The sequence below is a fragment of the Oryx dammah genome, unplaced genomic scaffold (assembly GCF_014754425.2).
Source record: "Oryx dammah isolate SB20612 unplaced genomic scaffold, SCBI_Odam_1.1 HiC_scaffold_24, whole genome shotgun sequence".
In the NCBI taxonomy this organism is placed as follows: domain Eukaryota; kingdom Metazoa; phylum Chordata; class Mammalia; order Artiodactyla; family Bovidae; genus Oryx; species Oryx dammah.
This window is the reverse complement of record NW_024070208.1, coordinates 32,027,554-32,046,071: the sequence shown is the minus strand read 5'-3', so window position 1 is coordinate 32,046,071 and position 18,518 is coordinate 32,027,554. Positions and strand designations below refer to the sequence as shown.

The following is an 18,518-nucleotide window of genomic DNA, read 5'->3' as shown; positions in this document are numbered from 1 at the left end:
CAAGGAAAAAGACTGTTGGTGATGAAACATATTTCTATAAACGAATAGAAGTTCCTGCCCCACTTTGAATGTTCATTCGGCCCCACTTTGGCACTGTTCTTTCAAGTGTGTGCAGGAAACCGAGCCGAAGGAGAAACGGAAACATCCAGGGGGCTCGTGGGGAGCCGGGTCTGGCTTCTTAAGGCCGCCGGCCAGGCCAATAATGGCCTCAGGCAGAGCCACGTGGGGCACAGCGGAGCCTATGGCGCGGCGGCCGCCCGCCCGTCCCGCCGGCCCCGGGTGCTCTCCGCGAGCCGCGCCGAGCTGTCAAAGCTGCAGGGGTGGCGCCAGGAGTGCCAGCACCGCGCGGCTCCAAGTCCCCGGCCCCAGCTCGTTCTCTCGGGTCCCCAAGCCCCGGCGGCAGCCATGAACCGCGAGGAGCAGTACTACGCGGCCACGCAGCTGTACAAAGACCCCTGTGCGTTCCAGCGGGGCCCGGCGCCCGACTTCAGCGCCAGCCCCCCTGCGTGCCTGTACATGGGCCGCCAGCCCCCGCCGCCGCCGCCGCCGCCGCCGTTCCCCGGAGCCCTGGGCGCGCTTGAGCAGGGCAGCCCCCCGGACATCTCCCCATACGAGGTGCCTCCGCTCGCCGACGACCCCGCGATGGCGCACCTCCACCACCACCTCCCGGCTCAGCTCGCGCTCGCCCACCCGCCAGCCGGGCCCTTCCAGGATGGAGCCGAGCCGGGCGCCCTGGAAGAGCCCGGCCGCGTCCAGCTGCCTTTCCCGTGGATGAAGTCTACGAAGTCTCATGCGTGGAAAGGCCAGTGGGCAGGTGAGTCTGGCCCCCAGCCGCTCTGTCCTCACCCCGCTCTCCGTTCGACTGCCCCTCTCCAAGCGATTCTCAGGACCCTCTCTCGGTCTGTGACCCTAGCCCCCCACCCCGGATAACCTAGAGTCGCACTAACCATAGGGGACAAGGCCACAGTGCACAGAAGCGGTTTTTTTTTTTTTTTTTTCCCTGGCTCAATCTGGAGCGGCCTTTCTACTCAGCGCTCTTCCTGGGAGTTTAAACCCCTTCCTCCCCTGTCCGCTGAACTCCAGGAGTCCGCGCTTCCCAACAGCCTAGTTCTGGCCGAGTTCAAGGCTTCGGACCTTCCAATCCTCTTCCAGCGGGGGGCCCCCCTAGCCCAGGACTCCTGGAGTGCCGTCGAGGGAACCGAGCAGGGCTCTGGGATGCTCCGGACCCCGGCTTCAGAGCCCCGGCTTCCTTCTCGGTTTGAATTCCACACCCCCCACCCCCTTACTGGCGGCTTGTGTGAAGCAAGCCAGACCATCTCAGGGATACCTAGTAGGTGGAGAGAAGCAAGGAAGGAAAACTAGCCAGGCGTGCAGAGGTATCCAGAGGCCGGGGCTGGGCCGGGAGGGGGCTCACCGCAAGGCCGGGGACTGGCCACTCATCCCCGATGGAGAGGCATGGGGAAGCTCACTTACTTTTGAACACGGGCTGCTTCCCAGCAAGGCAGTTTGAGGAGGGAGATGTCCTCCTGGCACAGGCGGCTCGGGAGGCCCCTCGCGCTGGCCGGTACCGGAAAGTCGGCCCGGAGCCGCCCCCAGGTCCCTTCCAGGCCCGACCCGGCGGCGAGTTCCGGCCGCGCGGCCTGCACCGCCGGCACCGCGTGACCGCTTCCGTGCGGAAGCCCCTTCCAGGCTCACCTGCTCTGCAAGCCATGCATGGACTTTTCTCCTCCTCCCAGCTAACAGTAGGGAGTCGGGGGGCGAGGCTGCAGGTGCCCCCAACCCGGGAATCCTCGGCCCCTAGTCTGCCTGGCCTGACTGGCCTGCCTGTGAGCTGGCGAAGCCAGGCGGGTCTTTGGGAGATCCGGGCTTGCCCAGGGTCCCTGGAGCTCGCCTCTCTCAACCTTTCTCCCGAAGGTTCCGTGGGGTCTCAGGCAAGTCCTGAGGCAGGACAGAGACCAAACTCAGGCTGCGATCTTCCCCCGTGCCAGCCAAACCCAGGACAGACCCTTATCCTGCCCGTGCGAAGTTGCCGCCAAAGGCCTGGGAGCCTTGGGAAATGCAAGGTTCTTGGGAGGCGGGAAGCCGGCGAGCCTGGACCTGGACGAGAAGTCCAGGAGCCGCCTGGCGCACTGGGGACGCGTTTCTCCAATTCCTGGCCCTCCTCCTCAGCTTCCTCGGGAAAAATTCGAGGGAGGTTCTGAAAAAGCCTTTCTGAGGTGGGGTAACTTTCCCACCTCCTGGACTCCTGTGGACGGAAGGGGTCACAGTATAAAACCTGAAGGAAACATAGCAGCGGGGGTGATGGGGGGAGCTCTGGAGAGGTGACATTCCTGGATTGGAGGACCAGGGTCACAGAGACCTGTGCCAGCGGGCCCTCCAACCTGGGGGAGGGCCCCCCTCCAGCCAGAATGCTGCTGCACCAGCTCAACCCTCCCTGGAAACTCTGAAGGAACCCAAATTCAAGGTCTGTGACCCTGCCTAGCGACTCCTAGAGGGGCTTCATGCCCCTGGGGAGAAAGAAGTGACCCGAAGGGTTTTTATTCACAGATCAATCGGGTATGATTATTCATAACAACAGGAACTTCCAAAACCCTCAACCTAAAAAATGAACTACATCCACCTCACTGGTGGGCTTGCCCCTAAATACCGCCCCACCCCCGACACGTCAGAGAAAGGTACAAACTGACCTCTTCCCTTTTCTGACCACCAGCAGCCTCCATCCAACACCTTCACGTTCACTCACTCAGTCGTGTCCGACTCTGCAACCCCATGGGCTGTAGCCCGCAGGCTCCTCTGTCCGTGGGATTCTCCAGGCAAGAAGACTGGAGTGGGTAGCCATGTCCTCCCCCAGGGGATCCTCCCAACCCAGGGATCAACCCCTCATCACTGGCAGGCGATTCTTTACCGTAGAGCCACTGTGGGAAGCCCATCCTGCACCAGGGCCCCTGAGTTAGTGGGCCCTTCCTTCGGAGCCTCTCAGAGCACTGTGGTGAGGCTGGTGAAAACGGGCCAAAGCCCTGCAACATTGCGGGTTGAATTTACGGACTCTGAAGGAACTTTTTAGAGGTTCTTTTTTAAAAATATATTTTTTAATTGGAGGATAATTGCTTTACAATATTGTGCTGGTCTCTGCCATACATCAAAATGGCTCCCTCATTTCTCTCGAAAACCAAGAAAGGCTTGAAGTGTTAAGATTCTGAGATGTCCCCAACAAGCAGGACTCTGCTGACTCAGACCTGAGCCTCCACCTTGGCTTCTGGGCACCCCCTTTCAGTCTGGGGGAAAACCCCAGTGGGTTGTACAGGGTGGTTAACCCTCCTAGCAAACACACACACTAGCTTTTCAACTCTAGCGCACAGGCATAGGAGAAATGTCTGTCCTACGAAGGAAATGATGATTTTGACCTGTTCCTGGTGTTCTGGGGGAACCGACTGCCCCAGAGTCCACAGCCCGGGCGCAGATGGTCTCTCATCCAGAAAGGAAAACATTAGGGCCTGGAGGCTCACAGCCTCGGGAGCGGCGCTAATCCACCGGGCTGGGCCTGGCTGTTGCTTCTTTGGCCTGGGGTTCCTCTACCACCCACCACTGCCACCTCCCCAATGGGGTACCCAGCTCCCCAGTAGGGTAGGGGGTCAAGCCTGAGCCTCCCTTCCCAGGGAGCCTCTCCTTTCATCTCTGCCAGTATTTCAGGCCCTGGATGCAGAGGCTGGGGCTGACAGTGACCGTCCCTCAGGCTCAGAATAGCTCCCCTTCTGGTCCAGGGCAGGGGCCCAGCTGAGGTCAGAACAACAACTGCAGAGAATCTACCGGCTCTTGAGTTGGTGCTGATCACAACATAACTATAGAGAGATATATGATATAACATATGAGACACAACAATACATGTCATAACCTCCGGATTCTTATTAGCTCAAGGTCTTTCCAACTGAAGGTTGCATCCATTTGTTAGTGAAATTAATTTACTGTGTTGAGACCTATTTATTTTTTAATGAATATGCCCGCAATGTGGGAGACCTGGGTTTGATGTCTGGGTTGGGAAGATCCCCTGGAGGAGGGCATGGCAACCCACTCCTGTATTCTTGCCTGGAGAATCCTCATGGACAGAGGAAACTGGTGGGCCCCAGGCCATGGGGTCACAAAGAGTCGGACACGACTAAGCACAAGCCAGTAAACCACAGGGAAAATTAGACAGCATCATATGTGGTAAAGTTTGGTTTAGTGCCCTAGATATTTTATATGTCAATTATATATCAGTGTGTGAACTGAGTGATGATTTGAAATACATTTCTTATTACAAGTCGTCATCAGAAAGGTTTTTTAAGTCCTTATTTAAAGACATTTTTTGCCTTTGTATAATCCAGTTGGTTTAGATTCTTATTATGTGCATTTTGGGCTTCCCTGGGAGCTCAGACAGTAAAGAATCTGCCTGCAGTGCGGGAGACCCGGGTTTGATCCATGGGTCGGGAAGGGAAGATCCCTTGGAGAAGGGAACGGCAACCCACTCCATTATTCTTACCTGGGAAACTCCATGAATAGAGCAGCCTGGCGGGCTACTGTCTGTGGGACAGGACTCAGCCACTAACACTTCCACTTTTTCACTATGTACATTTTAATCAGCATCAACCCAACAGCGTGATTCTAGAACCACTGGTTGTTAGAGCCACGGAGAGATAAAGGACCTCCAAGAAAAGACAGCCTTACTGGGGAAGGCCTTTGAGCCCCAGACTGTACTCATGGATAAATGGTTGAACCTCAGCGGCCAGAGAGGCTGGGAAAGGGCCAGAGCCGAAGGATTGGGCTGCAAGGGTGGGAGCAGGCGGAAGGAGCCAGGGGTCGGGGTCGGGGTCGGGGTCGGGGTCGGGGTCGGGGTGGGGGGGGGGGCGCCACATTCACGTGCGGTGTCGCCCGCAGGCGGTGCCTACGCAGCAGAGCCGGAGGAGAACAAGCGGACTCGCACCGCCTACACCCGGGCGCAGCTGCTGGAACTGGAGAAGGAGTTCCTATTCAACAAGTACATCTCCAGGCCGCGCCGCGTGGAGCTGGCCGTCATGCTGAACTTGACCGAGAGGCACATTAAGATCTGGTTCCAAAACCGCCGCATGAAGTGGAAGAAGGAAGAGGACAAGAAGCGCAGCTGCGGCCCCCCGGCGGCGGGCGGTGGGGACGCGGAGCCCGAGCAGGACTGCGCGGTGACCTCCGGCGAGGAGCTGCTAGCGCTGCCGCCCCCGCCGCCCCCCGGCGGTGCCGTGCCGCCCGCGGGCCCCGCCGCCGCCCGAGAGGGCCGCCTGCCGCCAGGCCTTAGCGCATCGCCGCAGCCTTCCAGTGTCGCGCCCCTGCGACCGCAAGAATCTCGGTGAGAGACTCGCCCAGGCGGGAGGAGCGGACCCAGGACCCCGGTGTGACCACCGGCCCAGGCTGCAGGGGAGAACCCGGGGGCTGTGAGGCGCCCGAGCCCACTGGGAAGCCGTGGGGAGACGCTGTCCCCCTCCCCGTGGAGAAGAGACGTTCTCTGTAAAGTCCGGGGCCCCTTCGTGTGAAACTGCTGGGGCTGGCAACGTCTGGGCTGTTGAACCTCTTTTTAGAGAAGCCAACTCTTCAAAAAGACCATAAAAACTATACAGATGGGAACCTTGCCCCAACACAAGCAGGCGAGCCGGCTGGAGCCCCTTCATCTGCCCGGAAACAGCCATTTTTACTCTAAAGGTCTCTCTGCCTTTACTTTAGAAATAATTGAAAGGAAACATCCGAGGTTTCAAAGTGAAATGGATGCTCGTGGAATAGAATAATTCCTCTTCCTCCTCTTCTCTTTCAATCTTTTCATCAGAACCAGACACCTCACTGCACATACTTCAGCCTCCACTTCTTTTGTCTGAAGAAGAGACTGCCTTGCAGGGGTCACTGGGCAGCAGCAGGTCTAGGGGGTAGGGGTAACCCCATTGTTCCAATGTACACCCCGCCCCTTTGGTGAGGTGGGAGGGACCTGGAGGTTTGGGGGAGAAAGAGGCCCCCGATCAATTGCTGAACCAGAGATATGTGGGTGTGCATTTATTTCCTGGTCTCCTGGCAGGGAAGACTGCGGAGGTAAGCAGAGGGGCCTGACTCACCTTGGAAACTATGGAGAGTGTGATTTCCACATCCTTCTGTGGTTGGGGAGCTTGGGGGGGGGGTGTGGAAATGGCTATTTTTATTTAAAGTTTTTAAATTACCTCACAGTTCCTTACAAACAGGTCTTTGGTTTCCAGGTCAGTTGGTTGCTTCAGGGTCTGGGTCTTGTGTTCAAGTGATGTTTGTGGGAAACGATGAATAAATACAGATAATTGGAAAGAGAGCAAGACTGATTCCCCTCGCTTTGTATCAAACCCATTTTATGGAGCAATGATTCCATGTTCATTTAAAAAAAATTAAAACAGCATATTTTCTCTGGCACTAGCCAGAGAAAAGTCAGTAATTAAGACATCACCTTTGGGTTATGAGGTTGAGAAAGCCTATCAGTGGGTGGATTTTCAGATTTGTTTTAAAGTTAGGAGTCACTTCTGAAAATGAATTAATTTCTTAGGCACCAGAGATGGGGTGTTTGGAGATGGGGGGCTGTCCATGAATAGGTACAGTATCAGAGCTGCCTCCCTGCACCGCTGGCACCCAGGCCGTCAGAGAAACGCCCAGAGCTGGCAGTTGGGATGAGTCTCCGCCCCTGGAGCCCGGGGGCCAGGAGGCTTGTGTTGGGGGCACACAGGCCACAGTGCTGTGGGCTCCCGACCTCCAGACACCCCATCCTCCCCACGACACTTGGACAGGCGGCTGGCCCAGCTGTGCGCCTGAAGGCGCCTCCCAAGCGTTCCCACCAGTCGGTCCTGAGACATGGACTCACGCCCAAGAGTCGATGATATTTTCTTTAGCAAAAAGACGAAAGGTTTGTTTCGTTGGTGGTTTTTGCTTCTGTTTGTTTTGCTGTTTTGTTGTCATTAGGTTGTTTTGCTTTTTGTTTTTCTGAGAGAAATCGAGTCACAATGTCCAAAGAGAAGGAGGTTCTGTGGATCAGAAAGGAGCTCTTCCTCGTCATTGAGATGAGACACCTCACAAGGCAGCCAGTGCCCTCACCCTGCCTGGGCTCGGGAGTCCAGCACCTCTGGGTTCAGACCTGGGGTCCCTCAAACACCGGCTGTGACTCTGATAAAATGACTCCACTTCCCCGTTCCTGGGCTTCCTCATCTGAAACGTGGACGCACCTCACAGAGCTGTGAGGTTTACACCAAAGAACACAAGCAACGCGCTTAATTCAGTATCTAGAAAACAGTTATCCCTGTAAAATAGTTGTTTTACAACCGCGGTCGTTTTCTGGGAAACTGCGGCTGCAGTTCTTTGCGGGTCCCCGCAGCCTCTCTCCTTCGACAGATCCCCTCTTGGTCACGGACCCACTGACCTTTCCTGAGCGCGTCCTAGTTTCACGCCGCCCTGCCTCGTAAGTACGCTTCGCCAGCCCGCAGCATCCCTGGCCAGGCAGCTGCCTTCGCCAGGCACCGGGGGAGCTGATACTGGGGAGGAGACACTACGGAGAGCGGACCCTCTGGAGCTCGGCCTTCCAGTTGGTGGAGGAAAGGGGATTTGAGCTCGAAGACCAAGGAGATGTTGAGGTTTCCGGCGGGGACTCGGGATTCCAGGGTTCCGCATCCCAAGGAGAAGCCCGGGCCGCCGGGGCGGGCTCGGGAGTGGAGAGCGCAGTCTGCCTCCGGCCTGCCTGCGGCCTCCAGCTTCGCGGGGCTGGCGCCTCCGCGCAGGAGAAGCCCGGCTTTTAGTTCTGCCTCCCTGGGCTCCAATCACCTTCTATCCCTTTAGCTACGCGGGCCCGGAGGCAAATCCCTGAGTTCTCCGTTTCCTCAGTCTTCCCAGACTGTAAAGAATCTGCCTACAATGCAGGAGACCCGGGTTCGATCCCTGCGTCAGAAAAATCCTCTGCAGGAGGGCATGGCAACCCACTCCAGTGTTCTGGTCTGGAAAATTCCATGGACAGAGGAGCCTGGCGGACAACAGTCCATGGGGTCGGGGTCGCAAAGAGTCGGACATGACTGGGCGACTAACATTCTGGAATATAATGGGCTCAACGCGAGAATGAAATGAAGTGGTGCCTTTCAAGTTTATTGTCGCTCGCCGCACAGTAAAGCGGGAGGGCGAGAGGAGATGCTGTTGCCAGTGGGGGCCGGCCCCCCAGGAGACCTAGGAGATCCAGGAAGGCGGCGGAGGGCGGGCCCGACTCGCCAGGTGGCCTGGAAGACAGCGTCGGAGCCACGCGGGGCCTGACCTGACCAGATGGGGCGCGCGGTCCGGCACCCGCGGCAGCCCGGGTCCCAGCCCGGCGTGCTGCTGGACGTGCGCTCCCAGTCCGCGTGGCCGCCCTCGGCCGTGGGCTGGCGGACGCGAACCGCCGGCCGAGGCCGCCAGGAGCTGCCAGACGAACCCCGCGTGGCCCAGGTCCCCCGGGTGAGGAGGCCTGAACGACGACGGACCCTCCCTGGACCCGAAAAAAGAGTCAGCCGGCCGGGGCTCAAGGGACCGCCGGGTGCCGGGACCCACGGTGACCGCGGTACCTACCTCCCTGGTGGGGCCACCGGCCTCCCTCTGCTCCTGGGCGCGGTGCGCTCGTCCTCGCCGTGGACACTCGGAGCCCGGGCGCCCGGACAGCGGCCCGGCGCGGAGGGAGACGGGGCCGGTCCGCGCATCCACGCCCGCCGCCCGACGCAGGGCATCCGCGCGGGACCGCGGACCCCACCTCTCCGCCCGGAATCTGCCGTCCGCCATGAGGTACGATCGTGGAGCCGCGGCACCGTCCAGGCTCAGCCACAGCTGCCGTCCCGGATTCTGGAGACCCCGCGTGGTCCCCGCGCCACACCACCGCCACCCGGAGCCATGGAGGGCGCGAGCCGCGGTGAACCCCGGGCCTCCCGGTGCGGAGCATCGGGATCTCAGGGTACCGGCCACAGTGCTCAAAATCCCCTTTCTCTTGAGGTATTGTTCGTTCCTGTAGATTTGCTAACGGTTTCACCAAGAAGTTCTCACATTAAAAGCCAAGTTCATACCATGCGGTAACCACATCTAAAATCGAGGTGATTTCGGGGTGTGGCATCTGTAATTCGCTTGCCCCTTCAGATCCGGGCCTGGCGCCTAAATGCGCTCTTGACTGGGCTCCTCCTCTGGGCCGGCACCTCCGTAAGCCTGCAGTGCTTGCCCTGAAAGCACCCAGCTTTGGAAAGCGGGGTCACCTCTCCTCCCGATGTCTCTCACAGTCACGCAGATTGGATTGATTATCGCGGTAAATAGGAGTCACTCGGGTTCCTCTAATTTCTCCCTTTGCACAACAAAGGCTGTGTTGATTTCCCAGATTAATCTTGACCTTCAGGCCAGCGCTGTCACTCTCTCCATATGCTCTCCTTCAGCTAATTCTGTTCAGTGCATTTGCTGAGGTGAAATCTATTACAGTGCCCTTTGCCTTTGTTCTTTCATTCCCATTCTCTTCCTTCTTTTCTTTCTCTCCAGATCTGTTTCCTTGTAGGCGTGCGTATGCCTTAGGGTCAGCTTCCATCTTCATTTCTCGGTTTGTCTGTTGGCCTGTGTGCATTCGTGTGCATGAGTTTAGGATGTGTCTTACGTGGGTTGCAGTGGTGGCACTGATCAGTGTGCGTGTAGGGACCAGGGACACCTTCCTATACACTTTTTTCCCCCACCCAGGACAGCCTGATGACTGCTTCTGATGCAAACTGGCCCTTCAGGTAATTGTGTCAATTCTGTGGGTTGACACAGTGTTTTCAGGCAGGAAAATCAGTCTTCAGAAGAACACATGTTGGGGACTTGAGCAGAAGCTGGCTGATGATGGCTCAAGTATTGCACAATTACCTAAGGAATTGAAATTGTTTTTCTTTCTAAGAAAAAAGTTCACAGCTGAGTCTTTCATACTTCATAGACCAAGGAACCATCCTGAAAATCCAGTACTTTGAAGAGTCAGAAGAGGGAAATACTGAGTTGACACTAATCAAATTTTACTCAAAGCCATTCTGACAAGCTAGATGTGGGAGCAATGAACCTAAGGGGACACCGAGGCAGGGCAGCAGGAAGCAGAAGGGCTTCCTGGCAACAGAACTGGGAGTGATGGGGCCTCTCAACCAGCAGCCAGCTTTCAGGAAATTACCACCAGAGGATGGCTTGAGCCACAGAAGTGATCTGCGGTTGACTCCTAGTAGGAAAAAGAGGTGAGGCTCTACAAATAGTGGCTACCAGTGGCTGTTTTAAGAGTGAAAGTGACTGATATGGGTCTTCTGGATTACCTAGTGATTACCTATCAATGCCAAGTTCCCTTATTAAACTGTACTATGTTTATATATCATGAAAGAGAATAGGTGTAATCAAATTTCATTTCTTTTTAAGTTAAAATTATTTTTCCTTATAAGTGAAATGCCATCACTTTTATAGTCTTTGTCTTTATTTTTTTGGCTGCATCATGTGGTATGCAGAATCTTAATTCCCTGACCAGGGATGGAACCCAGGCCTCCTGCATTGTGAGCACGGAGTCAACCACTGCCCTGCTGGGGAAGAACCTATAATTCACTTTTCAGTAGAGTTGCTTAGAAGTCTTTCCCTAAATGCAGAACATGTGGACACCTTAAATATATGCCATATTATCAGAATGCAGTCAAGATTCTTACCTGCATCATAGAACACACTGAACTCTCACATCTAGTCATAATTACACACATAAATTGTAACAGTATTTTTGCTGTGATTAATTTATAGCAATTGAAAATCTGTTATTTTTCTGAATTCTCAATTAGTCTTACACCCAAGGGAATGAGAATTTGAAAAATCATTTATCCTATTTACACATGCTCTAAAAAATTCAGAAGTTTCACATGTCTAGATATGTCTGGAAATACTGCCAATTTGAAATTGACATATTACATGGAACTATTTCCACCTTGGTAGTTCTAGAAATGCAATAAAAGGTATAAAATAAGCTCCAAGGTTTAAAAACAAATAGAAAATACAATTGAATTTATTACAATAAACAAATATATTATTTTAATTTCCTGTTGAAAGTCTAATTTGCTAGACCAGAAGTACAGTAGATTATGTCTCCTCTGGATGAGGAGACACAAGAACACATAGATGTTATAAAGTGCAAGCCAGCTTTCATGCTGCCCGATGTCCTGAGATCCAGTGGAGGAGAGAGGGAAGGATATCTGAAGAAATACAGAGATTGACAGTGCTGTTTCTCAGGGTTTAACTTCTCCTTTTGCATCTACTATTCATGGCAATTCTGAATGAGGACAAATAACTTAATCCCTTTGAGCTTGTCTCCTTGTCTGTGAATTACTGATAATGACACCTCCTGTGATTGATCTGCAATTTGCATGCATGCTCATTCATGTCCAACTCTTTTTGACCCTGTGGACTGTGGCCCACTAAGCTCCTCTGCCCATGGTATTTTCCCAGCAAGAATACTGGAGTGGGTTGCCATTGCCCTCCTCTGGGGGATCTTTGCCACCCAGGGATTGAACCCATATTTCTTGCATTGGCAGGCGGGTTCTTTACCCCTGAGCCACTTGAGAAGCCTATTCTCAGGTGATTGCTGAGGGTTAAATGAAATCATGTATGTAGAGTGCATACATGGGTGATCATGTGTGTACAGTACATTCATGGGTGGTTGGTGTGTTTCCTCCAGAAACTGAGATCATTCACATCTCACTTGAGCAAGGACAGCACTTTGCTCAGTGGACCTCAGAGGTGACAGCAAGTGACACACAACAGATGTGCGTCCTTTTGTCTGGGACCTCAGAGCCTCCCTCTGATGGGGAGCTAGGTCTCAACCCGAATCTTCACAAGAGAGTGTGTGGACTGAAAAACCACATTGGTGATGACCAGGCAGAAGCACAAATCAACCACCGACTCTATCATACAGGCAGAAGCCAGTCACGCTGAAGTTACACTTCGGACAGTGCTGATGCCCCAGTTATCTAGCAGTATGTGTAAGGCACATACGTTTTAACTAATTTAGGGATCGTCTGCTGACCAAAGAAAGTGTCTTGACAGAGGGGAATTTGTTTAGGGGCCCCCAGGCTCCCCAAGATAGGCGATTGTCCCAGACCTCCTTAACAAGTCATTTCCTTTGATGTTATTGTGTGGTTAGGTTTGGCTGTGACCACTGGAAACCCAAAATATCCGAGGTTGAAGAGTGAAATTAATTTCTATCCTACTGGAAGTGTGGAGACAGGTGATCAGGACTGGAATGTTGCTCCAGAATTGCCTGGGGCCCAGGCTTCCCAGGTGGCTCAGTAGGTAAAGAATCTGACACCAGTCCAGGAGGTGCAGGTTCGAGCCCTGGGATGGGAAGATCCCCTAGAGGAAGGCATGGGAATCTGCCCCAGTGTTTTCCCCATGGTCAGGGAAGCCTGGTGGGCTACAGTCCATGGGGTCACAAAGAGTCAGACTCGACAAGTGACTGAGCACAGCACAGGTTATTCTGACTTCCCTTTCTGATACTGCTAAATTTGCCCCCATTTCATGGTTCCATAGGGCACTCCAGCTACAACACCCACTTTCTAAGCATCAGGAGGAAAGAAACAAGGACAAAGGGTAGGCCCCTGTGATGGGTAGAATATTGATCCCCGAGAGATGTCCACCTCATAATCCCTTGAACCTGTGGATGTGTTCTGTTATAGCATGAAAGGGTATTTACAGATGGAGTTAAGCTGGGGACCTTAACTTAATCCTGGATTACCTGGTGGGCCCAGTCTAATCATCCAAAGCCTTAAGAGCAGAAAGCTTTCTCCAGCTGGATTCCAAGAGATGCGGCAGCAGAAGCGTCAGATTCCATGTGTGGCAGGTGCCTCTGGCCAGCCCTGGGGTGCAGGACCCATGAGCCAGGGCTGGCCAGAGGCCTCCAGGGGCTAAGGGCTGCCCCCAGGTGAAGGTCAGCAAGAGAGTGGTGACCTCAGTACTGCAACCACAGGACCTGGATTCTGCCAGCAACCGGAGTTCTTCCCAGAGCCTCCCTAGCAGAGCCCAGCTGGCCAGAAACTTGACCTTGACCCTTGTGAAACCCAGAGCAGAGAAACCTGCTGGTTGCAGAAACTGAGAGGTAACACAGTTGTGTTGTTCTGTGCTGCTGTGCAGTGATGTGTCTGCAACAATAAAAAAGGAATACTATCCCCTTTTCTTGAATGACACTGCAAGGAATTGACACCACACCTGCTTACACGTCATGAACAGGACTTCAGTTACATGAAACCACGTGGCTGCACGGCAGGCTGGAAAGTATAGTCTCCATTCTGCATGGTCGTTTGTCTAATTAAAAACGGGAGGGAGCAGCATTAAAGAAAGAAGGGTATCATGGATACTGGGGACAGCTTGACGTCTCCACCACTGTTACCAAGAGTCTGCATTGAAAACTTGACATCATAACTTGGTGCCTTCTGCGAAGCCCCCAAAGAAAACAGTACTCATTACTGTATACAGCTCTCGTGCTGGGATTTAGTGTAAGAAGGAAGTTTGCTTGGACAAACTTGCTTACTTTCATCAGGCCGTGAACACTGTACAAGGTATTGTTTGCCTTGTCTGTTCGAAAGCCAAAAGCTAAATGGTGTCTCCCAACCTTGGCTTCTATTTCTGCTTTCACCATTTGTCGCTCTTCTGAACCATGTGTCAAATGACTGGGTATCTTTAAGTCTGCTTTTTCACTGGTAAATTGGAGGGAATACCCATCTCACAGGATTGTTGTAAGGGTCACATAACGTATGTAAAAAATTACTTTCTGGCATGGAAATGGGCCTTCAGTGTATTTCATGGCGGTGGTGGTTTAGTCACTAAGTCGTGTCTGACTTACGACCCCATGGACTGTAGCCCACCAGGCTCCTCTGTCTATGGGATTCTCCAGGTGAGAATACTGGAGTGGGTTGCCATTTCCTTCTCCAGGGGATCTTCCTGACCCAGGGATGGAACTCCGGTCTCTTACATTGCAGGCGGTTTCTTTGCTGACTGAGCTACCAGAAAAGTCCCACATAGTTTATTCTTTTATAGTAAAAATATATGGAGGGAAATGCCCCATATTATGATAAATGTCCTCTATGTATTCAAATCTTCTTGTGTATGCGTGTGCTAAATCACTTCAGTTGTGTCTGACTCTTTGCAGCCCTGTGGACTGTAGCCCACCAGGCTCTGTCCATGGGATTCCCCAGGCAAGAATACTGGAGTGAACTGCTCTGCCTTCTTCTGGGGCATCTTCCTGACCCAGGGATTGAACCTGTGTCTCTTGTGTCTCCTGCATTGACAGGCAGGTTCTTTACCACTGAGCCACCAGGGAAGCCCCTCAAATCCTCTTAGGCACATCTAGATCATAGAATATCAGGTCTGTTCATTCTCCCCTCCAGGACTGTCTCAAGTCTCTTTCCTCCCCAGCTCCCTCACCGCCTTGGTTCCACCCCACCCTCCTCCATCCTCACCAGTCCCACTGCGGGGGTCTCACTGGCTCAGGCTGCACCTTCCCCGTCCACCCCGCACTTGGCTTAGGCCAGAGGGCTCCTCTGACACGGGGATGTGGTTGTGCCTCTCTGTGATGCAAAGCTGCTCATGGGCCTCCACACTCTGAAGGTCAAGTCCAGGTCCCTCAGGCTGGACTCTCAGGCCCCTTGGTTCTCTGAGCCCATCAGTACTCGTGTGGGTCCCAAACCCCCAGGGCTGCCTCTAAGCAACGTTCTTTTCCCTCCGACTGGAAAGGCTACCGACTCACCCTTCCTGTGCTCAGTGCCTTCCCTTTCCCCCCACCCTTCCTTACACCGAGGTTTATCAAGTAATAGCTCTGCCGGGCTCTGGAGCAGGCCCTGGGTTCTCTGTCAAGCCCACTAGCTCATCAACCACTGGACGTTCTCCATGGACTTCTCCACACTTGCAGAGCGTCTCTCTATGGCAGCTCATTTCTGTGATGCCTGTGAAGCAGGTTTCTTGTCTCTCTATCTTGGTGTAGTCCCGGCTCACTCCAGCTGGGCTGGGCCAATGACTTGAACCAGAAAACCGCAGTGAAACGGATGCTGTGCCAGTTTCGGGCCTAGAGGAAGGCCTGGCATATGTGCTTTTGGAAGCCACCTTGCTGATGAGGCTGTGTAAAGAGGCTGCATGGAAAGGAGCTACCCTGGGACAGATGGAGACAGAAGCCCTGGCCTTGGGGTGTCTCGGCAGAGGCTCTGGAAAACCCCAGCCCAGTCACCATCTGACTGCAGTCGTGTGAGGTCGGCAGAGCTGCCCAGCCCAGTCGACGGGAAAATCTGTGAGCAGCGTGGACCCCTACGTCTGCAGTCCAGTAATGGATGCCTGGGACACCCCTTCCCCAGTGGCTCAGTGGTAAAAAATCTACCTGCAATGCAGGAGCTGCAGGAAATATGGATTTGATCCCTGGGTTGGAGGATCCCCTGGAGGAGGGCATGGCAACCCGCTCCAGTATTCCTGCCTGGAGAATCCCATGGACAGAGGAGCCTGGCGGACTACAGTCCACGGGGTCACAAAGGGTCAGACACAACTGAGTGACTGCGCACTCACGGCACAATAGACGCCTTGGACGCCGCTTCCCCAGGCCCTGCTCCCACTCTTTACCCCCATGGTGCCTTTGCATTCATACCTTTATCATCTTCCTCATTACCTGGCATGGTCCCTCTCCTTGAATAGGGAGTGAGTTTCTTAAGGGCAACCCTATTTCTTTATCTGAAAAGATTCAGTATGAAAATAGAATCCATTTGAAGTGTTTCAAACTAACGGTAACTCAGCACTCACAATGCCATTGAAAGACAAGCCCTCACTGGACTTTTGGCTTCAGGGTCTTCTTACCATGGTTGTCAGGAGAGGTCTGGAGGCTGCTGACCTGTTCATGGCAGCCCCACATCCAAGAAGATGATGGCCAAATGGTGGAGTGTGGAATGTGACCACGGAAACACTCACAGGATGGGTCAGCCATGGCTATCACAGGAAGAATGGCTCCTGCCCTGTCTCTCCGTCTTCCAGTTACTAAATGAGTGCATCTCGCTGGTGGAAACTTAACTGTGCCCACTGGCCTTGCTCCTCAGATTTCTGGGAGATGTAGGTTTCAGCCTCCCAGCTAATGCTCAGCAAGGGAGACTGTGGTTAGAGAGACTCATGAGAGCCAGTGGACCACATGTGTGCACTTCCAGCTCCCAGTACAGCATCGTGGCAGGCTCAGAGTCTTCAGGACAGACTTGCTGAACGAGTGGATGAAAATACAAATTAACTAGAGTATCCATCACTCAGTCTCGGGACCTCAATGATGGTCCAGTGGTTAAGACTCTGTGCTTCCAATGCCGGGGGTGTGGGTTCCACCCCTGGCTGGGGAACTAAGATCCCACATGGTACAGAGTACAGCACACACACCCACACACACAAAGTCAGTCAGTCTGCCCTACAATTGTTCCCTGGCTGAGTCAGGTCCGACTCTGCAAACCCATGGACTACAGCATATCAGGCTCCCCCGTCCTTCACTGTCTCCCGGAGTTTGCTCAGACTCACGTCCTACAATTACAGGCCTGTTATGAACTCTTTCCCGTGTTAAGATGCTGGGAGTTCAGTTCAGTCGCTCAGTCGTGTCCGACTCTTTGCGACCCCATGAATTGCAGCACCCCAGGCCCCCCGTCCATCACCAGCTCCCGGAGTTTACTCAGAGTCGCGACCATCGAGTCAGTGATGCCATCCAGCCATCCCATCCTTGGTCGTCCCCTTCTCCTCCTGCCCCCAATCCCTCCCAGCATGAAAGTCTTTTCCAATGAGTCAACTCTTCGCATGAGGTGGCCAAAGTACTGGAGTTTCAGCTTCAGCATATCACAGTAATCCAAGTCTATGCCCCAACCAGTAACGCTGAAGAAGCTGAAGTTGAACGGTTCTATGAAGACCTACAAGACCTTTTAGAACTAACACCCCAAAAAGATGTCCTTTTCATTATAGGGGACTGGAATGCAAAAGTAGAAAGTCAAGAAACACCTGGAGTAACAGGCAAATTTGGCCTTGGAATGTGGAATGAAGCAGGGCAAAGAATAGTAGAGTTTTGCCAAGAAAATGCACTGGTCATAGCAAACACCCTCTTCCAACAACACAAGAGAAGACTCTACACATGGACATCACCAGATGGTCAACACCGAAATCAGATTGATTATATTCTTTGCAGCAAAAGATGGAGAAACTCTATACAGTCAACAAAAACAAGACCAGGAGCTGACTGTGGCTCAGATCATGAACTCCTTATTGCCAAATTCAGACTTAAATTGAAGAAAGTAGGGAAAACCGCTAGACCATTCAGGTATGACCTAAATCTAATCCCTTATGATTATACAGTAGAAGTGAGAAATAGAGTTAAGGGCCTAGATCTGATAGATAGAGTGCCTGATGAACTATGGAATGAGGTTGGTGACATTGTACAGGAGACAGGGATCAAGACCATCCCCATGGAAAAGATGCTGGGAAGGAAAAGGTAAATATATACTTTTTTCTTTAATTTTCCCAAGAGCAAAATCTGAGCATAGAATTGAGTCATAGCAAGGGTGGAACACGTGAGTGAATTTTCTAAGGTTCTCACTGTACTTTGTTGTGGGATCTGTATCTTCTCCCTTGTCATATAAGTGGTGGTGGTTTAGTCGCTAAGTCATGTCTGATTCATGTGACCCCATGGATTGTAGCCCACCAGGCTCCTCTGTCTGTGGGATTCTCTAGGCAAGAATACTGGAGTGGGTTGCCATTTCCTTCTCCAGGGGATCTTCCTGACCCAGGGATTAAACTTGGGTCTCCTGTGCTGCAAGCAGATTCTTTGCCAACTGAGCTATGTAGGCAAATATGGAATCCATTTCAAATGTTAACTTTTCAACCTGTTTTGCAAATTGTAACCAATTTCTCCTGGAACTAAGGAGGTTGCTTGTCCAAAGCCAGCCTTGGAGCTGATTCTGGAAACACAGAAGTATGTTTAAAGAAGATAAATCAGCCACAAAGATCAGATTCTTGAAAACAGTCACAACTAAGTCCCATATTGACAGGTAAATTCTATGGCTTCACCTTGAACATTATTTAACCTTGGAGGTTAAATAAAATCACTTCACACGTACTATTTAGTTATCAGGCTCTGTCACTTAGGGTGCCACGTTGTTGTCATTTCCTCAGGGATGAGGAAAGGGCCAGAAACTCAAGACTCCAGGTGTCTTAGTTCAGCCAGTAATTAGTAAAGGCAGGTGAAGAGCTCATTTTAGCTGTGTTATTTTCACTATTTGAAAATGCAAGTATTTGTTGAGTAACCAAACACATATTAGAAGAGTCCTCATCAGTTCCATTAACCTCTAACCTCGTCCTCTGTATATCAAATATCTGAGGGTTTGTGAGACCATATGGCCCATGTACAATTATAAGCACGTCCCCCATACAAGAGGTTTAGCCATTTGTGAAAACAAGACTAAGGGGTTTTTTTGGAGAAATTAACTGATCTGTGGAATTTTTGT

General features: G+C 52.8%; 1 protein-coding gene across 1 annotated transcript; it reads left to right on the top strand.

Moving 5' to 3' along the window:
* The first annotated feature begins 405 nt into the window (after positions 1 to 405).
* PDX1 (pancreatic and duodenal homeobox 1) lies at positions 406 to 5,357 on the top strand. The gene is made up of 2 exons (XM_040266741.1): positions 406 to 814; positions 4,912 to 5,357. Exons 1-2 carry the CDS (start codon positions 406 to 408, stop codon positions 5,355 to 5,357), a joined length of 855 nt encoding a protein of 284 aa, XP_040122675.1.
* The last annotated feature ends 13,161 nt before the right edge of the window (positions 5,358 to 18,518 follow it).